The 13,969-nt window shown below is 67.3% G+C and overlaps 1 protein-coding gene across 1 annotated transcript in view; it reads left to right on the plus strand.

Moving 5' to 3' along the window:
• Window positions 1–13,964, plus strand: part of LOC127465192 (ryanodine receptor 1-like) — a gene marked incomplete at both ends in the record, with an annotated part of 39,804 nt that extends 25,840 nt beyond the window's left edge. Inside the window, 23 exon segments of the mRNA XM_051775699.1 lie at window positions 1,275–1,445; window positions 1,729–1,788; window positions 2,438–2,572; window positions 2,984–3,096; window positions 3,378–3,474; window positions 3,582–3,688; window positions 4,419–4,470; window positions 5,024–5,104; window positions 5,364–5,463; window positions 6,124–6,203; window positions 6,524–6,600; window positions 7,054–7,127; window positions 7,951–7,968; window positions 9,136–9,216; window positions 9,314–9,402; window positions 9,667–9,795; window positions 10,382–10,486; window positions 10,739–10,820; window positions 11,528–12,360; window positions 12,363–12,733; window positions 12,735–12,855; window positions 13,393–13,460; window positions 13,949–13,964. Of these exon segments, the coding sequence (XP_051631659.1) occupies window positions 1,275–1,445; window positions 1,729–1,788; window positions 2,438–2,572; window positions 2,984–3,096; window positions 3,378–3,474; window positions 3,582–3,688; window positions 4,419–4,470; window positions 5,024–5,104; window positions 5,364–5,463; window positions 6,124–6,203; window positions 6,524–6,600; window positions 7,054–7,127; window positions 7,951–7,968; window positions 9,136–9,216; window positions 9,314–9,402; window positions 9,667–9,795; window positions 10,382–10,486; window positions 10,739–10,820; window positions 11,528–12,360; window positions 12,363–12,733; window positions 12,735–12,855; window positions 13,393–13,460; window positions 13,949–13,964 (3,060 nt within the window).
• Between the last annotated feature and the right edge of the window lie 5 nt (window positions 13,965–13,969).

Here is a 13,969-nt window from a genome sequence, read left to right on the forward strand (position 1 = left end):
CGGCCGGGACCCCCAAACTCCACCAGGGGAACCTGAAATGTGGGACCACCACGGCCAGGACCCCCCAAAACCCCCCCTGGGGAATGTGAAATATGGGAGCAGAACTCCCCAAAACCCCCCCTGGGGAATGTGAAATATGGGAGCAGAACTCCCCAAAACCCCCCCTGGGGAATGTGAAATATGGGAGCAGAACTCCCCAAACCCCACCTGGGGGTCCTGATATGGGACCACCACGGCCAGGACCCCCCAAACATCACCTGGGGAATATGAAATATGGGATAACAACTCCCCAAAACCCCCCCTGGGGAATGTGAAATATGGGAGCAGAACTCGCCCAAACCCCCCCTGGGGAATGTGAAATATGGGAGCAGAACTCCCCAAAACCCCCCCTGGGGAATGTGAAATATGGGAGCAGAACTCCCCAAACCCCCCCTGGGGGTCCTGTTGTGGAGCCACCACACCTGAGACCCCCAGAACCCCACCTGGGAGTCCTGACCTATAGGACCACAACACCTGGGACCCCCCAAAACCCCACCTGGAGGTCCTGAAATATGGGACCACCTTGGCCAGGACCCCCCAGAACCCCCCCAGGGTCCTGTTCTGTGGGGTCACCATGGCCAGGACTCCCCAAAACCCCACCTGGGGGTCCTGAAATAGGGGACCACCACACCTGAGACCCCCCCAGAACTCCACCTGGGGATCCCGAAGTGTGGGATCAGGACCCCCTAAAACCCCTCCAGGGTGCTGTTCTGTGGGGTCACCACGGCCGGGACCCCCCAACACCCCACCTGGGGGTCCTGAAATAGGGGACCACGTCGGCCAGGACCCCCAAAACTGCTGTCTCACCCCCGGGGGTCCCAGCACGGACCCCTGCCCGTGTCCCCAAGGGGGTGGTCCCAGCACTGACCCCCCTGTCCCCATGTCCCTGGGGGTGGTCCCAGCACTGACCCCCCTGTGTCACTGTCCCCAGGGGGGTGGTCCCAGCACTGACCCCCTGTCCCCTGTCCCCAGGGGGTGGCTCGGAGCAGGAGCGCTCCAAGAAGCGGTGCTGGGGCGATGGGTGCTGCTGTCCCACCCCCGGGGGGTCAGAGCTGACCCCTCCCCATGTCCCCAGGGGGGTGGTCCCAGCACTGACCCCCTGTCCCCTGTCTCCAGGGGGGTGGCTCGGAGCAGGAGCGCTCCAAGAAGCGATGGGTGCCCCCGGGGATCCCAGCACTGACCCCCTGTCCCCAGGGGGGTGGTCCCAGCACTGACCCCCTGTCCCCTGTCCCCAGGGGGGTGGCTCGGAGCAGGAGCGCTCCAAGAAGCGCCGCCGGGGCGACCGGTACTCGGTGCACACGTCGCTCATCGTGGCCACGCTCAAGAAGATGTTGCCCATCGGGCTCAACATGTGCTCCCCCGCTGACCAGGAGCTCATCACGCTGGCCAAGGGCCGATACGCCCTGGTGGGTGACAGGGACCCCCCTGGGACCCTCCTGGGACCCCCCTGGGACCCCCAACAGCCCCCCGGGCTCAGGGACAGACCCCTGGGCTCGGGGACATTGTGCTGGCCAAGGGCCAATACGCCCTGGGGGGTGACAGGGACCCCCCCTGGAACCCCCCTGGGACCCTCAGCACCCCCCTGGGCTCAGAGACAAACCCCTGGGCTCGGGGACACCCCCCAGGGTTTGGGGACACCCCCCAGGCCCTGGGCCCCTCTGAGGTGTCCCCTTTGTCCCCCCCCTGCAGAAGGACACGGACGAGGAGGTTCGGGAGTTCCTGCACAACAACCTGCACCTGCAGGGCAAGGTGGGCTGGCACCGTCCCCAGGAGGTCACCAGTGTTCCCAGCGGGCCACCAGTGTCCCCAGCGGGCCACCAGTGTCCCCAGAGGGTCCTCGTGTCCCCAGGACCCCCCTGGGACCCCTCTGTGTGTCCCCGTGTCCTCCGTGTGTCCTTCCATATCCCCACGTCCCACCGTGGCCCCCCAACGTCTCCACATCCCCAGGGGTGTCCTCCCCGTGGCCTCCTGTCCTCCCCATGTCCCCAGTGTCCCCAGTGTCCCCAGCCCGCTGGCAGATGGCCCTGGTGCACCAGGGATGTCCCAAATGTCCCCAGTGATGTCCCCAATGATGTCCCCAGGTGGAGAACACGGGCTCAGCCCACTGGCAGATGGCCCTGTGTCCCCAGGGGTGTCCCCACTGATGTCCCCAATGCTGTCCCCAATGTGTCCCCAGGTGGAGAACACGGGCTCAGCCCGCTGGCAGATGGCCCTGGTGCGCCAGGGATGTCCCCAATGCTGTCCCCAATGATGTCCCCAATGCTGTCCCCAATGATGTCCCCAATGCTGTCCCCAATGTCCCCAGGTGGAGAACACGGGCTCAGCCCGCTGGCAGATGACCCTGTGTCCCCAGGGGTGTCCCCAATGATGTCCCCAATGTCCCCAATGATGTCCCCAGGTGGAGAACACGGGCTCAGCCCGCTGGCAGATGGCCCTGGTGCGCCAGGCCGGGCGGGACGAGGACCCCGACACCCCCGAGCAGGTCGTGAGGAGGGTGCAGGAGGTGTCGGCCGTGCTCTACCACCTCGAGCAGGTCGGGGGGGACACGGGGGGTTTGGGGGTCCCAGGGAGGCTTGGGAGCTCCCAGGGTGTCCTTGGAGGGTCCTAGGGGGGCTTGGGGGTCCCTGGGGTGCAGGAGGTGTCGGCCGTGCTCTTACCACCTCGAGCAGGTTGGGGGGGGCCCTGGGGGGGTCCCAGGGGGGTTTGGGGGCTCCCAAGAAGGTCCCTGGGGGTCCCAGGGGGATTTAGGGGATCCCAAGGGGGTCCCAGGGGGGTTTGGGGGTCCCTGGGGTGCAGGAGGTGTCGGCCATGCTCCACCACCTCGAGCAGGTCTGGGGGGGGGGGTCCCAGGGGGGTCCCAGGGCTGTCCCTGGATTGGGGGGGTTCCGGGGGGGCCTGGGGGGTCCCGGGGTGTCTCTGGGGTGCCCATGTGACCCCCCCACAGACAGAGCACCCCTACAAGTCCAAGAAGGCCGTGTGGCACAAGCTCCTGTCCAAGCAGCGCCGCCGCGCCGTCGTCGCCTGCTTCCGCATGACCCCCCTCTACAACCTGCCCAGGTGGGGCTTGGGGCACTGGGGGGCACTGGGGGGCACTGGGAGGGGGGGTGGGCACCCTGAGACCCCCTCTGGGGGGACTGGGAGGCTCTGGGGAGCCACTGGGAACGATCTTGGAGGTGTTTGGGGCCCCCGGGGTGACCCCCGTGAGCCCTTCGGTGACACCTGGGTGACCGCGGCTGCCCCGGGGTGACCCTCAGGAGCCCCCAGGTGCCCCAGGAGCCCCCCCAGGTGCCCCGGGTGCCCCCCCAGGTGACCCCCCTGTCCCCCCCGTGTCCCCCCAGGCACCGGGCGTGTAACATGTTCCTGGAGTCGTACCGGCTCTCGTGGCTGGGCCGGGAGCAGCCGCCCTTCGAGGACCGGATGATCGACGACCTCTCGGTGAGCCCCGACCCCTCCTGGCATTGGGGACCCCCCTGTGGGATTGGGGATCCCCCCCCGGCTCTGGGGACAGCCCTGACCCCAGGGGGTGTTTTTTGGGGGGGCAGAAGTCGGGCCGGGAGGAGGAGGAGGAGGAGGAAGAGGCCGAGGCGCGGCCGGACCCGCTGCACCAGCTCATCCTGCACTTCAGCAGGACGGCCCTGACTGAGCAGAGGTACCCAAAACACACCCCAAAATACACCCAGATCACCCCAAAACACACCCAAACACACCAGCTCATCCTGCACTTCAGCAGGACGGCCCTGACCGAGCAGAGGTAACAAAACACACCCCAAAACACCCCAAAACACACCCCAAAACACACCCAAACACAGCAGCTCATCCTGCACTTCAGCAGGACAGCCCTGACCGAGCAGAGGTAACAAAACACACCCCAAAATACACCCAGATCACCCCAAAACACACCCAAACACAGCAGCTCATCCTGCACTTCAGCAGGACGGCCCTGACTGAGCAGAGGTACCCAAAATGTGCCCAGATCACCCCAAAACACACCCCAGGGACCCCAAAATACACCCTGGGGAGCCCAAAATACACCTCAGGGACCCCAAATCATGGGGGGGGACCCCAAACCCCAAACCCCACCGGAGGGACCCCAAAACACATCGGACAGGACCCTGAAGCCCCAAATCCCACCAGGGGACCCCAAATCCCACCAGGGGACCCCAAATCCCACTGGAGAGACCCCAAAACCTGGGGGAGACCCCGAAACCCCAAATCCCACAAAATGCCACTGGGGGGGGTGGGGGGACCCAAAACCTGGGGGGGGGCCCAGAATCCCCCCGGGGGGGTGTTTTGGGGGTCACCCCACCCCGGGACCCCTCCTGGGGGGCTGGGGGGGTCCCTGCCCCCCCCAACCTGTGCCCCCCCCCCCAAATCCACAGTCACCTGGAGCAGGATCACCTGTACATGGCCTACGCCGGCATCATGGCCAAGGTGGGACCCCCACACATGGGGGGGCTTGGGGGGTCCCCGGGGCTTGGGGGGCCCCCAGAATTTGGAGGGGGGACCTGGAGATTGGGGAGGGGGTTCCCAGGGGTTTTGGGGGTCCCTGGAGGGTGGGGGGTCCCCAGGGATATTTGGGGGGGATCCAGAGACTGGGGGGGTCCCTAGAATTTGGGGGGTGGCCCAGGGATTGGGGGGGATCCCCAGGGATTGGGGGGTTCCCAGGGATTGGGGGGTTCCCAGGGATTGGGGGGGATCCCCAGGGATTTGGGGGGTCCCCAGGGATTGGGGGGGGATCCCCAGGGATTGGGGGGTTCCCAGGGATTGGGAGGGATCACCAGGGATTTGGGGGGTCCCCAAGGGTGGGGCACTCAAAGGTGGGGGGACTGAGGGTGGGGGGCAGGAACTTGGGGGGTCCCCAGGGACTGGGGGGTTTCCCTGGTTATTTTGGGCATCCCCAGGGATTTTGGGGCCCCCTCAAAAGGCTGGGTAGGGGGGTGGGGCTAATTTGGGGAGCCCCCCCTTAAATTCCATCCCCCCCCAGAGCTGCCACGCGGGGGAGGAGGAGGAGGAAGAGAAGGAGGAAGAGGAGAAGGAAGAGGAAGAAGCCGAGGACTCCTTCGAGGTGGGGGGGACCCCAAAACCCCCCCTGACCTCCCTGACCTCTGTGACCCCCCCAGGCCCCTCCTGACCCCTGTGACCCCCCTGACCCCCCCCGTGCCCCTCCCAGGAGAAGGAGATGGAGAAGCAGAAGCTGCTGAACCTCCCCCTGTGACCCCCCTTTGCCCCCCAAATCCCTGACCCCTGTGACCCCCCTGACCCCTGTGACCCCCCTGATGCCCCGTGACCCCCCCTGACCCCCGTGCCCCCCCGTTTTCCCGCAGGAGAAGGAGATGGAGAAGCAGAAGCTGCTGTCCCAGCAGGCCCGGCTGCACACCCGGGGGGCGGCCGAGATGGTGCTGCAGATGATCAGCGCCTGCAAGGGTGAGGGGGACCCTCAGAGACCCCCTGAGAGACCCCTGAGACCCCTGGGAGACCCCCCTGTGTGAGAGGGACCCCTGAGAGACCCTGAGAGACCCCCTGTGTGAGAGGGACCCCTGAGAGATCCCCTGAGACTCTGAGAGACCCCCGAGACCCCTGGGAGACCCCTGGGAGACCCTGAGAGACCCCCCTGTTTGAGAGAGACCCTTGAGAGACCCTGAGAGATCCCTGGGAGACCCCCCTGTGTGAGAGGGACCCCTGAGAGACCCCCCTGTGTGAGACCCCCCTGTGTGAGAGAGACCCCTGAGAGACCCCCCTGTGTGAGAGAGACAAATGACACACACACACACACACATGACACACGTGTGTGTCCCCCAGGTGAGAGGGGGGCTATGGGGGGCTGTGACACACACACACACACATGTGTCACTCACACACATGTCACACACATGACACACGTGTGTCCCCCCCAGGTGAGAGGGGGGCCATGGGGGGCTGTGACACACACACACACACACGTGTCACTCACACACATGTCACACACATGACACACGTGTGTCCCCCCCAGGTGAGAGGGGGGCCATGGGGGGCTGTGACACACACACACACACACGTGTCACTCACACACATGTCACACACATGACACACGTGTGTCCCCCCCAGGTGAGAGGGGGGCCATGGTCTCCTCCACCCTCAAGTTGGGCATCTCCATCCTCAACGGGGGCAACGCCGACGTGCAGCAGGTGAGGGGGGGGCACCTCTGCCCCCTCGGGGTGTCCCTTGTGTGTGTCCTCCCCTTGTGTCCCCCTGTGTCCCCTCGGGGTGTCCCCTGTGTGTGCCCCCCCTTGTGTGTGCCCCCCTCTGCCCCCTCGGGGTGTCCCCTGTGTGTGTGTCCCCCCCTGTGTCCCCCCTGTGCCCCCTCGGGGTGTCCCTTGTGTGTGTCCCCCCCTGTGTCCCCTCATGGGGGCATTTCTGTCCCCCTGGTCCCCCCATGCCCCCCCAGAAAATGCTGGAGTACCTCAGGTCCCCCCCTGACCCCCCCTGACCCCCCCGTGCCCCCCAGAAAATGCTGGAGTACCTGAAGGCGAAGCGCGAGGTCGGGTTCTTCCAGAGCGTCCAGGCCCTGATGCAAACCTGCAGGTGGGGAGGGTGGGAATGGGAATGGGAATGGGAATGGGAATGGGATGGGATGGGATTGATGGGATGGGAATGGGGATGGGAATGGGGTGGAAATGGGGTGGGATGGGAATGGGGTCACCCCGGGGGCATTGGGATCATCTCCTGGGAATGGGGGGCACCCCACAGGACTTGAATTGGGGTCACTTCCTGGGAGTTGGGGTCACCTCTTGAGAATTGGGGGCACCCTGGGGGCACTGGGGTCACTTCTTGGGAATTGGGGTCACCTCCTGGGAATGGGGGGGCGCCCCGAGGGCATTGGGGGTCCTCCAGTGGGAGGGGGAGTTGGATCAGTCGGGTCCATCCCAGGGGGGTCGGGTGGATCTGAGGGGGGGTCAGGTGGATCTGGGGGGGGATCAGGTTGATCTGGAGGGCGTGTCCCTATTTTGGGGGCCCCCCCTGACCCCCCCCCCGCAGCGTCCTGGACCTGAACGCGTTCGAGCGGCAGAACAAGGCCGAGGGGCTGGGCATGGTCACCGAGGAGGGCACCAGTGAGTGGGGGCCGGGACCCCCCGGCACCCCCTGAGGGAGGGGGGGTGGGACCGGGGCGGGGGGGGCAGTTCTGCACCCCAAAAACCCCCCCACGCTGCTCCAACCCCCCCCAACCCCGCTGTGCACCCTGAGCCCCCAAAATCTCAGCACGGCCCCAAAATCTAATGCCCCCCCTTGGAACCCCCCCTTGGAGCCCCCCCTTAGTGCCCCCCTCGCTATTGCCCCCCCAAACCCTAATGGCCCCTAAAATCTAATGAACCCTCCAAACCCCCTAATTGATTGCCCCCCAAGCCCCCTAATTGCCCCCCCCAATCTCCTGAACCCCCCAGACCCCCTCATTACTGATGCCCCCCCAGCCCTCATACCCCTCCAAACCCAAAGCCCCCTCCCCAATCCCCCCAACCCTATTGCCCCCCCAACCCCTAATTCCCCCCTCCTCCCAAATTCTCCCCCTCACGACCCCCTGACCCCTAATGCCCCCCCCAAACCTCTGACACACCCCTCTTGCCCCCCAACCCCTAATGCCCCCCCCGGATCCCTGATTCTCACCCCCCTTTGCCCCCCCCAATTACCCCTAACCCCAATTCCCCCCCAATCCCCTTCCAACCCTAATTGCCCCCTGATCCCCCCACAATCCCTAATTCCCCCCCCACCCCAATTCCCCCCCAAACCCCTAATGCCCCCCACCCCAACTGCCCCCCCCAGCCCCTCCCTGACCCCCCCAAACCCCTAATCCCCCCCCAGCCCCTCCCTGGCCCCCCAATCCCCCCCCCAAACCCCCCCCCGCTCACGGTGTGTTCTCTCCCCCGGCTCGGCTGGCAGTCATCAGCAGGGAGAACGGTAATTATGGGGGGGGGGGCCACGGGGGGGCTACAGGGGTGATGGGGGGGTTATAGGGCCAGGGGGGGCTCTAATGGGGGGTCACAGGGGGGATCTGGGGGGTTATAGAGCTGGGGGGGCTCCAGTGGGGGGTCACAGAGGGGATCTGGGGGGTTATAGGGCTGGGGGGGCTCTGGGGGTCTGTTATTGGGCTGGGGGGCTAAAGGGGGGCTGTAGGAGGGTGTGTGGAGGGTCCATGGGGGGACAGGGCTGGGGGGTCCTTAGAGGGCTGTGGGGCTGATCTGGGGGGCACTGGGGGTTCTGGGGGCTCTGGGGACAGGGCTGGGGGTCCTTAGGGGGCTGGGGGGGCCAGAGGGGGCTCTGGGGGACAGGGCTGGGGGTCTGTGGGGTCAGGGGTCGCTGTAGGGGCTGGGGGGCAGGAGGGGGGTGTCCTGTCCCCGTGTCCCTGCTCGTGTGTCCCCTTCCTGCTGCTGCTGCTGCTGCTAACCCCCTGCCACCCCCGTGTCCCCAGTGCCCCCAGTGCCACCCCAGTGCCACCCGCTTGTCCCTGTGCCACCCCCGTGTCCCCAGTGCCACCCTGCTTGTTCCTGTGCCACTCAACGGTGTCCCTGTGCCATCTTGGGGTGTCCCTGTCACACAGATGTGCCACCCTGGAGTGTCCCCGTGTCACTCAGTGGTGTCCCCGTGCCATTTTGGGGTGTCCCTGTCACACCAATGTGCCCCCCGGGGGTGTCCCTGTGTCACTCAGGGGTGTCCCTGTCACACAGATGTGCCACCCAGGGGTGTCCTTGTGTCACTCAATGGTGTCCCTGTCACACAGATGTGCCACCCAGGGGTGTCCCTGTGTCACTCTGTGGTGTCCCTGTGCCATCTTGGGGTGTCCCTGTCACACAGATGTGCCACCCAGGGGTGTCCCTGTGTCACTCAGTGGTGTCCCCGTGCCATTTTGGGGTGTCCCTGTCACACCAATGTGCCATTTTGGGGTGTCCCTGTCACACAAAATGTGCCCCCTCGGGGTGTCCCTGTGCCACCCAGGGGTGTCCCTGTGTCACTCAGTGGTGTCCCCGTGCCATTTTGGGGTGTCCCTGTCCCACCAGTGTGCCCCCCTGGGGTGTCCCCGTGCCCCAGGTGACCCCCCGTGTCCGTGTCCCCCCCGTGTCCCCCCAGGGGAGAAGGTGATGTCGGACGACGAGTTCACCCAGGACCTGTTCCGGCTGCTGCAGCTGCTCTGCGAGGGGCACAACAACGGTGGGGACGGGGACGGGGGGACAGGGGGGGACAGGGGGGGACACGGGACCCCCAGTGACCCCCGGCTGACCGCGGGCTGTCCCCGGGCTGTCCCCAGACTTCCAGAACTACCTGCGGACGCAGACGGGGAACACGACGACCATCAACATCATCATCTGCACCGTGGACTACCTGCTGCGCCTGCAGGTGACACCCAGCGGGTCCCCCGGGTCCCCCCATGTCCCCCCATGTCCCCCTGTGTCCCTGGGGTGTCCCCCCGTGTCCCTGGGGTGTCCCACAGTGTCCCCAGTGTCCCCTCAATGTCCCCTCAATGTCCCCCCACGTCCCCAGGAGTCCATCAGTGACTTTTACTGGTACTACTGGTCCTGTGTCCCCCTGTCCCTGTCCCCCTGTGTCCCTATGGTGTCCCATGACATCCCAAATGTCCCCAATGTCCCCCCACGTCCCCAGGAGTCCATCAGTGACTTTTACTGGTACTACTCGGGGAAGGACGTGATCGACGAGCAGGGCAAGAGGAACTTCTCCAAGGCCATGGCCGTGGCCAAGCAGGTCTTCAACAGCCTCACCGAGTACATCCAGGTGAGAGGGACCCCCAGAACCCCCCTCAAAACACACCTGGGACCCCCCCAAAACCCCACAGCCCCCAAAACCCCCACAGCCCCCCCAAACCCACCTGAGCCCCCCCAAACCCCCCCATGGCCAAGCAGGTCTTCAACAGCCTCACCGAGTACATCCAGGTGAGAGGGACCCCCAAACCCACCCAGGACCCCCCCAAAACCCCCACAGCCCCCCCCAACCCACCCAGGACCCCCCCGAAACCCCCCGTGGCCAGGCAGGTCTTCAACAGCCTTAGCGAGTACATCCAGGTGAGAGGGACCCCCAAACACACCTGGGACCCCCCAAAAAGCCCCCAAACACACCTGGGACCCCCCAAACCCACCCAGGGAGGTTCGAGGGTCCCAGGGGGTCCCGCCCAGTGTCTCCCATTCCCAGGGCCCCTGCACTGGGAACCAGCAGAGCCTGGCACTCCCAGTGCTCCCAGTGCTCCCAGTGCTCCAGTATGCCCAGTGTCCCCCGTTGCAGGGCCCCTGCACTGGGAACCAGCAGAGCCTGGCGCTCCCAGTGCTCCCAGTGCTCCCAGTATGCCCAGTGTCCCCCGTTGCAGGGCCCCTGCACTGGGAACCAGCAGAGCCTGGCCCACTCCCGCCTCTGGGACGCCGTCGTCGGGTTCCTCCACGTCTTCGCCCACATGATGAAGAAGTTGGCACAGGTGGGCACTGGGAGCACTGGGAGGGCACTGGGGGACACTGGGCACAGTGGGAGGGCACTGGGAGCACTGGAGGGCACTGGAGGGCACTGGGGGACACTGGGAGGGGACTGGGATGGCACTGGGACATTCTGGGGGTTACTGGGGTGATACTGGGAGGGCAGTGGGAGGTAACTGGTAGGGCAGTGGGAGGTAACTGGAGCACTGGGAGGTAACTGGGAGCACTGGGAGGTAACTGGGAGCACTGGCCCGCAGGACTCGTCCCAACTGGGGCTGCTGAAGGAGCTGCTGGACCTGCAGAAGGACATGGTGGTGATGCTGCTGTCCCTGCTCGAAGGTGCCGGGGTGGCCCCGGGGTGTCCCTTGTGCCCCCGGGGGTGTCCTGTGACATTCCAGGGGTCCCCTGACCCCCAGAGTGTCCCTTGTGCCCCCCAGGGGTGTCCTGTGACATTCCAGGGGTCCCCTGACCCCCAGAGTGTCCCTTGTGCCCCCCGGGGGTGCCCCCTGACCCCCAGAGTGTCCCCTGACCTCCCCTGGTGGCCCCACGGCCCTGAGGGTGTCTCGGGACCACCCGAGGTGTCCCCACGTCCCTTGGCCACCCAAGGTGTGCCTGGGCCTGCTGGGGTGTCCCCTGGCCCCCAAAGGGTCCCCTCACTCACCAGGGTGTCCCTTGACCACCCACAGTGTCCCTTGACCCCCCCAAGGTGTCCCTTGACCCCCCAAGGTGTCCCTTGACCCTCCAAGGTGTCCCTTGACCCACCCACAGTGTCCCTTGACCCCCCCAAGATGTCCCTTGACCCCCAAGGTGTCCCTGGGCCCGCTGACCCCCCAAGGTGTCCCTTGACCCCCAAGGTGTCCCTGGGCCCGCTGACCCCCCAAGGTGTCCCTTGACCCCCCAAGGTGTCCTGGGCCCGCTGACCCCCCAAGGTGTCCCTTGACCCCCCAAGGTGTCCCTGGGCCCGCTGACCCTCCGCGGTGTCCCCGTGCCCCCCGCGGGTCCCCCGGCGCCCCCCCAGCCCCTGACCCGCCCCGTGCCCCCCCCAGGGAACGTGGTGAACGGGACGATCGCGCGGCAGATGGTGGACATGCTGGTGGAGTCCTCCAGCAACGTCACCATGATCCTCAAGTTCTTCGACATGTTCCTGAAGCTGCGCGACATCGTCTCCTCCGACGCCTTCCGCCACTTCGTCACCGACCCGCGCGGGCTCATCTCCAAGAAGGACTTCCAGAAGGCCATGGACAGCCAGAAGCAGTACGAGCCCGAGGAGATCCAGTTCCTGCTCTCGTGCTCCGAGGCCGACGAGAACGAGATGATCGACGTGGAGAGCTTCGCCCAGCGCTTCCAGGAGCCCGCGCGCGACATCGGCTTCAACGTGGCCGTGCTGCTCACCAACCTGTCCGAGCACGTCCCGCACGACCAGCGCCTCAAGACCTTCCTGGAGCAGGCCGAGAGCATCCTGGACTACTTCCGGCCCTTCCTGGGCCGCATCGAGATCATGGGGGCGGCGCGGCGCATCGAGCGCATCTACTTCGAGATCAGCGGCGCCAACAAGGCGCAGTGGGAGATGCCGCAGGTCAAGGAGTCCAAGCGCCAGTTCATCTTCGACGTGGTCAACGAGGGCGGCGAGGCCGAGAAGATGGAGCTCTTCGTCAACTTCTGCGAGGACACCATCTTCGAGATGCAGATCGCCTCGCGCATCTCCGAGGAGGAGCCGCCGCACGACGAGGACGAGGACGAGGACGGCGACGAGGACGAGGAGGGCCCGGGGGGCGGCCCCGAGGGGGGGGGCGGCGGCGGCGGCGGCGCCGGGGGGGCTGCAGAGGCTGCTGGGGGCCCCCTGGCCTGGCGGCGGCGGCTGCGGCGGCTGCGGCGGAGGCCGGCGCGGGAGCTGGCCTGGGCGCTGGGCGCGGGCGCGGGCCGGGCGGCGGCCGGGGGCTGCTGGGGGCCCTGGGGGTGCTGCGGGCCCTGGGCCGCCTGGCCTGGGGGTCCCTGTTCGGGGGCACGCTGGTGGAGGGGGCGCAGCGCCTGGGGGTCATCGACGTGCTGGCCTCCATGCCGGACCCCACCCAGGACGCCGTGGGAGGGGGAGAGGCCGCGGGCGCCGACGAGGGCGGGACCCCCGAGCCGGGCCCCCCCCCCGAGGAGAGCCCCGAGAGCCCCCCCCGCGACGGCGAGGAGGAGGAGGAGGGGGGGGGGCGGCGGCCCGAGGCCAAGGCGGCGCCGGCGGGGCCGGGGGGGGGGCGCAAGGACCCCCCATTACAGGGGCCTGGCCCCCCCCGACGCCCCGGGGGGGCTCGGCGACATCGGGGAGCCCCCCGCGGCTGAGCCCCCCACCCCAGAGGGGACCCCCATCCTGCGCAGGAAGAGCGGGGTGAGGGGGCCGGGGGGGCACGGGGGGGGGTCTGGGGGGGGGACAGGGGGAGTTGGGGAGGCCCTGGGGGGGATTCTGGGGTCTTTTGAGGGGGCAGTGGGATTTTGGGGGTCCCTGGGGAGGATTCTGGGGGTCTGGGGGGGGGACAGGGGGATTTAGGGGTGCCCTGGGGGGGATTCCGGGGGTCCTTTGAGGGGGTAGTGGGATTTTGAGGGTCCTTGGGGGGATTTTGGGGGTCCCTGGGGGGATTCTGGGGGTCCCAGGGGGGTCAGTGGGATTTTGGGGGTCCCTGGGGGGATTCTGGGGGTCCCAGGGGGGTCAGTGGGATTTTGGGGGCCCCTGGGGGGGGCACAGGGGGATCTGGGGGGGTCTCAGGGTGGGGGGAGGACCCCTGGGGTCCCCTGTGGGGGGTGGGACAGGGACGGGGGTCCCCAAAGCCCCCCCAGGGCCGTGCTCGGACTGAGGGGGGTTTGGGGGGGTCCGGGGGATGTGACCCCCCCCCCAGACCCCCCCTCTGACCCCCCCTTCGCCCCCCAGGAGGAGGGGGAGCAGGTGGGGGAGGGGCAGAAGGAGGAGGAGCCCCCGGCGGAGACCGAGAAAGCCGAGTAAGGGGGGGGGGACACTGGGGGGGTCCCTGAGCCCTTTGGGGGGTCCCTGATCCCACTGGGGGGGGGGTCTGAGCCTTTGGGGGTCCCTGATCACACTGGGGGGTCCCTGAGCCCTCTGGGGGGTCCCTGAGCCCTTTGGGGGGGGGCCCTGAGCCCTTTGGGGGTCCCTGAGCCCACTGGGGGGGGTCCTTGGTCATGCTGGGGGGTACCTGCTCCCACTGGGGGGGTCCCTGATCCCTTTGGGGGTCTCTGACCCCTTTGGGGGGGTCCCTGATCCCACTGGGGGGTCCCTGAGCCCTTTGGGGGTCTCTGACCCCTTTGGGGGGGTCCCTGATCCCACTGGGGGGTCCCTGAGCCCTTTGGGGGGTACCTGCTCCCACTGGGGGGAGTCCCTGAGCCCTTGGGGGTCCCCAGCCCCCCGGGGGTGCTGTGGGTGGGACGAGAAGCCCCCCCCGAGCCCCCCCAACGCCCGTGTCCCCCCCCAGCACAGAGAACGGGGAGAAGGG

The sequence above is a fragment of the Manacus candei genome, unplaced genomic scaffold, assembly GCF_025592945.1.
Source record: "Manacus candei isolate 608988 ecotype Guabito, Panama unplaced genomic scaffold, ASM2559294v1 h1tg000335l, whole genome shotgun sequence".
Lineage (NCBI taxonomy): Eukaryota > Metazoa > Chordata > Aves > Passeriformes > Pipridae > Manacus > Manacus candei.